The 7,093-nt window shown below is 52.5% G+C and overlaps 3 protein-coding genes across 4 annotated transcripts in view; 2 read left to right on the top strand and 1 right to left on the bottom strand.

Moving 5' to 3' along the window:
- The window catches only part of LOC135242647 (uncharacterized), a 6,808-nt gene extending 5,922 nt beyond the window's left edge, over positions 1-886 (bottom strand). Inside the window, exons 1-3 of the mRNA XM_064313801.1 lie at positions 874-886; positions 690-812; positions 72-196 (exon numbers count right to left, since the gene is read on the bottom strand). Of these exons, the coding sequence (XP_064169871.1) occupies positions 72-196; positions 690-812; positions 874-886 (261 nt within the window). The remainder of the gene's footprint in view (positions 1-71; positions 197-689; positions 813-873) is intronic.
- LOC135242646 (oxysterol-binding protein-related protein 5-like) overlaps positions 1-7,093 on the top strand; it is an 89,671-nt gene that overhangs the window by 41,176 nt on the left and 41,402 nt on the right. The gene's annotated exons all lie outside the window — the stretch shown is intronic.
- LOC135242085 (synembryn-A-like) lies at positions 24-4,836 on the top strand. Of its 2 annotated transcripts, none has more exons than XM_064312996.1 (5): positions 24-805; positions 1,112-1,256; positions 1,697-1,841; positions 2,849-3,007; positions 3,626-4,836. In XM_064312996.1, exons 2-5 carry the CDS (start codon positions 1,187-1,189, stop codon positions 3,753-3,755), a joined length of 504 nt encoding a protein of 167 aa, XP_064169066.1. In that variant the 5' UTR covers positions 24-805; positions 1,112-1,186; the 3' UTR covers positions 3,756-4,836. The 2 variants fall into 2 exon arrangements, with proteins under 2 accessions (XP_064169066.1, XP_064169067.1); XM_064312997.1 differs by having other exon boundaries at positions 32-805; positions 2,888-3,007.

The raw sequence follows: 7,093 nt of genomic DNA, 5'->3' as shown, positions 1-7,093 counted from the left end.
GTGCGAACAGCGGGTCATCTTAAAGACTATAATCCAGACCTTTTTTATCCTAAAATAAAACCTTTTTTTACCGTGCATATGATGTTCATCAAGAACGTCTTGTTGTGACCTGTAATCTGCGTCCAGTCTAATTGGAGGCTGTCACATGACGCCTCTGGGAGGAAGATGTGGCAGTTCCGGGAAACACGATTGGTTGCTGCATGGAGAGAGAGGGGGAGCGAGAGAGAGAGAGAGAGCGCACCCACACAAACACAAAATGAAATAAACATCGTCACCCTTCTCCCTCAGGGGTTCCGGGCAAAAACAATGAACGAGGACAACAAACTAAAATAAGACAAAAGAAATCAAAACTGAGCAGCAGCCTTTCAGCTCGCTGTTCATAGCTGGGCTGCTGTTCAGCGGACCAGCTCCTCCAACTTCTCAGCTGCAGGTTTTTACTTTCTTGGTCTTGCTGTGCTCGGACAAAACAAACAAAATGAAATGAAACGAAACTCAAAACTCGCTCTCTCGGTGTGTGCTCCCGGTCTCGGCCCCGAACTGTGGAGGGTAGCACACCTTTCAGCACCTGGGCTGATTGGCTAACGCAGCCCAGGTGCGCGTGCTCTCTCCACCAGCCGGCCCAGCCGAGACCGGTCCGCCTCTCCGGCCAACCGAACGCCACGGAGGCACGTCCGAAACGATAAAGGTACCCGTCTCTCCTGGTCTCCAGGGAAACAAGCTGAAGGAGACGCTGCTGCCGTCGCTGAACCTCCTGACGGAGAGCGCCCGGATCCACAGGGAGACGCGCAAGTTCCTCAGGACGAAGGTGAGGCCTGCCGGACACGTCCGCTGCGGCGTCTGCACATCCTGCGCACATCCCCGAGTGCTGTACACGTCCTGCTGGCATCCTCACATCCCTGTGTGTCTGTGTGGTCTGTGTGTGCGCTTGTGTGTGTGTGTGTGTGTATGTACGTGTGTGTGTTTGTGTGTGTGTACGTGCGTGTATGTTTGTGTGTGTGTACGTGCGTGTATGTTTGTGTGTGTGTGTGTGTATGTACGTGTGTGCGCGCTTGTGTGTGTGTGTGTGTGTACGTGTGTGTGTGTGTGTGTGTGTGTACGTGTGTGTGCGCAGGTCCTGCCCCCGCTGCGTGATGTGAAGAACAGGCCGGAGGTTGGGAACGCCCTGCGGAACAAGCTGGTGCGTCTGATGACCCACATCGACACCGACGTCAAGCACTGCGCCGCAGAGTTCCTGTTTGTGCTGTGCAAGGAGAGTGGTGAGCAGGACCCGCACACTCACACGCGCACACACACACTACAGAACCTGCACACTCACTCACTCACACACACACACACACACACTACAGAACCCGCAGACGGCACACACACACACACATACCACAGAACCTGCACACTCACACACACTCACACACACATACACACCTACAGAACCCGCAGGCGGCACACTCACACACACACACACACACACACACACACACACACACACTACAGAACCCGCAGACGGAACACTCACACACACACACACACTCACACACACGCACACACACACATACCTACAGAACATGCACACTCACACTCTCACACACACCCACACACACATTACAGAACCTGCAGGCGGCACACTCACACACACACACACATAGCACAGAACCTGCACACCCACGCCGGTAACAGACCCTGTGCTTTGTCCCCGCAGTGTCGCGCTTCATCAAGTACACGGGCTACGGGAACGCGGCGGGGCTCCTGGCGGCTCGCGGGCTCATGAGAGGAGGTCGCGACCCCGGCCTGTACTCCGAGGACGACGACAGCGACACGGAGGAGTACAGGGAGGCCAAACACCAGTGAGTACCGCGGCGGTCTCCACGGCGACCCATCAGTGCATGCAAGGGGGCGGCCAGCGGAGTATAGTGGTTGGGGAACTGGGGTTCTAAAGGAGGTTGCCAGTTCAAATCCCAAGAGGGGGCAGCAGTAAGGAGAGGGAGGAGTGTGGCACAGTGGGTAAGGAACTGGGCTTGTAACCGAAAGGTCGCCGGTTCGATTCCCGGGTAAGGACACTGCCGTTGTACCCTTGAGCAAGGTACTTAACCTGCATTGCTTCAGTATATATCCAGCTGTATAAATGGATACAATGTAAACGCTATGTAAAAAGTTGTGTAAGTCGCTCTGGATAAGAGCGTCTGCTAAATGCCTGTAATGTAATGTAATGTAAATGTAAAGTAAAGTTTCTCTGGATAGGGATGGTTGTCTAAATACACAATGTAATGTCATACTTAGTCTAAGATACTTATACTAAGAGCTTCAATTTATGTAAAACTGCTTACAAAGCACACTGTTAAAGGAAATATTGAATAAGGATTGTGTATTTTGAGCAGGGGTGCTGTAAAGGGGAGGGGGTGGAGTTGAGACAATTGCCCTGACTGACAGGGGCCTTCAAAAATTATAACGGGATTTTCTGGGGTGGTGGGGCCCAATGTGACATCTTTTCATAGGGCCCAAAATCCCTGGTGGCACCCCTGATTCTGAGGGTGTACCTCACCTTTATCCGAAAAAGCCGGTGTGGGTGCAGGTTTTTGTCTTAGCCCAGCACTACAACACTTGATTTAGCCATTTAACTAACCATGGTCTACAATCAAGACCTTGATAAGTAGAAACACGTGTCTTAGTGCTGGGTTAATGCACCCACCCCAGCCCTTTTTGGATAAGATTGGTCACCCCTGTCATAAAGCATTATAGTCATAATACGGACAAGGCAAGCCTGGTCCTAGACCGGGACTCCTGTTCAAAGATGCTTTATGAATACAAGCTGTGAAATCAAAGATGCTTTATGAATACGAGCCGTGAAACGCAGAGGGACTCGTCTGTCCTTCTGTCCGTCTGTCCCGCTCAGCATCAACCCTGTGACGGGCCGCGTGGAGGACGAGCAGCCCAACCCCATGGAGGGCATGACCGAGGAGCAGAAGGAGTACGAGGCCATGAAGCTGGTCAACATGTTCGACAAGCTCTCCAGGTGAGGAGAGGGAGGGGCCTGGCTCGCTCGCCCGCTCTCTCAGTCTCTCACCCTCTCGCTCGCTCGCTCGCTCTCACTCTCTCGCTCACTCTCTCGGTTCCTCACTCTCTCGCTCTTGCTCTCAGTCCCTCGCTCTCTCTCTCTCTCGGTCTGTCCGCACACCAGACAGAGGTTTCGCCCACGAGCCGGAGTCATGGAAACCCATTTCACAGCTCACAAACCACGGGGTAATTAACGGCCGTCGCCATGCCCACGACAGCGGCCAAATAAGCGAGGGTCAGATTAGCCGCCTTATTTTAGCAGGGCGCAGTGGCTTTGCAAGTTCATCACAGAACGGCAAATGGCTACGAACAGCTACGTCTTTGTGTCTGTTTACAGACCATGTGATCCAGTGTCTAACCAGGCTGCGCTTTTGTGTCTGTTTGACTGCAGGGGTCATGTGATCCAGTGTCTAACTGGGCTGTGTCTGTCTGTGTGCAGACCATGTGATCCAGTGTCTAACTGGGCTGTGTCTGTCTGTTTGCAGACCATGTGATCCGGTGACTAACCGGGCTGTGTCTGTCTGTTTGCAGACCATGTGATCTGGTGACTAACCGGGCTGTGTCTGTCTGTTTGCAGGGATCATGTGATCCAGCCGATGAAGCTGGGGGCTGATGGGAAAATGACCTCGCTGGAGCCGGGCGACTTTGAGCGGCTGGTGCAGCAGGAGCAGAACAGAGAGCCCGACAGCGAGGAGGAGATCCAGTGAGGTGCATGCTGGGAGTGGCGTCCGACGCGGCGCTGGGACGCATCGACCGGAGGGCGTGACGGAAGAACGGAGAGAGAGAGAGAGAGAGAGACCACCGCAAAAAAAAAAAAAAAAATACCGTCCGCATCGGCTACGCTGACTGGACTGAACCGGACTGAACCGGACTGAACCGGACTCTGGGTCTGTGTAAATCAGCCGGACACTCGTGAACAGACTTCACTCAAACTCAAGACTTAACGCACCGGAAGAAAACCCAGATTACTCTGTTTTGTGCCGACATCCCCGCGTCTCCCCGTGAACGTACCGTAAATCTCGGCGTCACCACCAAAAGCCGGACGCCCAGAGAAATGCCGCTTTTGTGCATTTTTACCGTGCAAATGTCATCCTCATATTGTGTTCTGTGACAGGTGGAGACTGTGTTTCGAATCCCATAGTACCAACCCCTCTCCCCTGTTCACCGGTCTCTGAGATGCAGTAGCGCTTTTACTCCGCACACGCACCCCGACGTAGTTTCACGGTCCTCCGTTAAAGCAGTGAAAGCTTGAGCTAGCTTCTCCTTTCCTCTCCTGAGTCCGGCCTATCCCTGGGCTCTGGTCTGTGGTCTGTCAGTCACGGGCTTCTGCTTCTGCATGCTCAAGAACACCCAGAATTTCAGTTTCACACAGCTAGATTTTGTACTTTTTTGATGAAGTTCAACACTTATTGGCAAGTATCCCCCCCTCATTTTATCTGGCTTATTGAACTGTATAACCCATATGTTACTTCTTGATTTTATTTTGTTTAAAGTAAATTCAGTGTATTATAGTTACCTTTGATATACACAGAACACAGTGTGCTGTTTTGGTTGGACTGTCGTGGAGCAGACAGAATCAATGGTTGTAACCCCCCCCCGCCCCCCCACTGTACGAGATCTCGGGGCGAATCCCCTTCTGAGCTGATGACTCTGCTCTCAGACTTGACCCCGCCCGTCAGGAGTATGACAGACAGCTCCCACAGTGAGCAGAGACCGCGCTGTGCTATTTATACCCACAGACACTGCATCACATAGCAAGGAGAGCAAGGATTTAAAAAAAAAAAACAACATATTTAAATAAAGTCTTTGTTTTTAATTATTTATACTATGTTACCTGTTTAATGTAAGATTATTTTTAAAAATGTATCATTTCATCCACCATGTGCTGTCTGTTCTTTTCCTAGTGCTCACGCACAAAACACCATTTTGCTGGTCAGTTGCTGGACACGGATACATCACAACCAGTGACTGTTACAGCACAGAACGCATTACACCATCTATCTATGACACAGACAAAAACAACATCGTTCTGAGTCCGACTTCCTGCATTCTGGTTGGGGAAATTGAATTAAATGCAGATGATTAAATCAGTGTGTGTGTGTGTGGGGCCAGACTGAAGCCTCCCGTTTGGGCTCTCTGGGGAGAGGGAAGCTTTCACCGTTCATCCCTTTGTCCTCCAGACGAGCACGCTCAAAAACACGATACCGCCATTATCGCCCCGCACAGGGGGAGTCATACCAGGTGAATTCAGCCGTCCTGCACACACAGGAGGGGGGGGACGGGAAGGGGGGGGGGAGGGGGGGGGTGGAGGGGCGCTGGCCGCGTGATTCGGGCGACAGCAGGGTTCTGTCTGGTTCTCCCGGCTCCGAGGCAGACCAATAACACAGGTGCTCCTGTCGTGTGCCGGGCCGTGGCCACACCCCCCTCACTCCTCATTGGCTGTCTCCGACTTGTGATTCTGTGCCATGGAAACCAAAAAAAAAAAAACAAACACACAACATTAAGTAAGGTGTAGGGGATGGGGGCAAAGGGGGTGTTCTTCACTTCACTTCCTCTTCCACCCTAGCAATTCCGGGGGGGGGGGGGGGGGGGGGGGGGTCAGGTTCCATTACCCAGGTGTCCAAGTGGGTGAGAGCCAGAGGTGGCAGTCACCAGCAATCTGTTTTGCAGAGGGGGGAAGACAAACCCAGACTGCCTTTTTCACGTCTTTCCTGTTGCAATTAGTCTTGAATTGTACTGTAGCTGCAGAAATCTTAAGACTTAAGACAGGGGCGACATAGCTCAGGAGGTAAGACCGATTGTCTGGTAGTCGGAGGGTTGCCGGTTCAAACCCCGCCCTGGGCATGGCGAAGTGTCCTTGAGCAAGACACCTAACCCCTAACCCCTAACTGCTCTGGCGAATGAGAGGCATCAATTGTAAAGCGCTTTGGATAAAAGCGCTATATAAATGCAGTCCATTTAAGACTTAGGAAACGCAGACAGACAGGTGCTTAAATTCTCGAGCGTGTCAATAACATGTGAGGCTTATAGGGCTTCTCATATGCCTCACACCGTTCGCGCTGCCTCAGAAAGGATTAAAACCCATTGGGTCTCACGGGAAAAGGTCTTCTAAGAAATGCAGTAAAATAGGCCTGAAAAACGCTGAGTCTGCGGGAACGGCCATGAGAAATTGTCTTTTAAAAAAATTTGTCACGCGTGCGAGCCGCAGTTCACATTTTTACTGGACCCCCGAGCCATGCCCCCGGGGTCAAACCCCTGTAGGGAGGGGTTGCCCCCAACCGGCAAACATCAACACAAGTGATTATAAAAAGGTGGGTGAAAGGACTGATTGGAAATAGAGGGCAAAAAAAAACAGGAAGTCTTTTGGGGAGTTGCTGATATACGAACAGACCCACGCTCAAGTCCCCGTCAGAGACCAAGGCCGGGGCGATGGCCTAATTGCTCAGCACCGTTAGTGTAAAGGGGCAGAGAGGACTGAAGTGATTTCCCAGATGCAGGGGGCTCTAGGGCTGCTCTGCACCTCAGGTCCACGCCTGCCTTGGATTGGACCCAAATGCAATGCTGTAGCCGAGCTTTACCACTTGCTGCATGGAAATAGAGTATAGATGAAAAACTATAAAAAATGTATTTTTTTTTCTTTGTTTTTTTGGGACAGGGGGGAAAGCATTTACAGGCATGGTTCCGTCTCAAAAAAATCTCTGAACCCGCAATGTACCCAAATTTTCCCGCCGGCTCATTTTTTTTTGGGGAAATTTTCACAGAGCGCCGTTTGAGCGTGCGCTACTTTCCCCCCTTTCCCCCCCTCGGCCAAAAGAGCCTCCAGCCCTGCGTCCCGCCCAAGGGTCCGTCAGCTTTCGCACCCCCCCACCCCGTCGCCCCCCTCCACCCCTGTTGGCAAGGGGCCCGCCGGCAAAGGGGGCCCCCGGGGGCCCCCTTTCAGGAGGCGAGGCCGGGGCTCCGGACCCCCCCCCCCAGGTGGGAAAAGGGTCCCCCTGCGCCGAGGTCGGAACGGGGTCCTTTTGGCACCCCCCCTTCGCCCCCCTTT

Source organism: Anguilla rostrata, chromosome 16 (assembly GCF_018555375.3).
Source record: "Anguilla rostrata isolate EN2019 chromosome 16, ASM1855537v3, whole genome shotgun sequence".
NCBI classification, from domain to species: domain Eukaryota; kingdom Metazoa; phylum Chordata; class Actinopteri; order Anguilliformes; family Anguillidae; genus Anguilla; species Anguilla rostrata.
This window is presented reverse-complemented; position numbering and strand designations above follow the sequence as displayed.

Excerpts from the sequence above, each read along its gene's own strand:
- LOC135242085 (XM_064312996.1), top strand. The coding sequence starts at position 1,187 with ATGACCCACATCGACACCGACGTCAAGCACTGCGCCGCAGAGTTCCTG. Across the intron at positions 1,257-1,696 it reads TGTGCTGTGCAAGGAGAGTG|TGTCGCGCTTCATCAAGTAC; the intron begins GTGAGCAGGACC and ends TTGTCCCCGCAG. Across the intron at positions 3,008-3,625 it reads ATGTTCGACAAGCTCTCCAG|GGATCATGTGATCCAGCCGA; the intron begins GTGAGGAGAGGG and ends GTCTGTTTGCAG.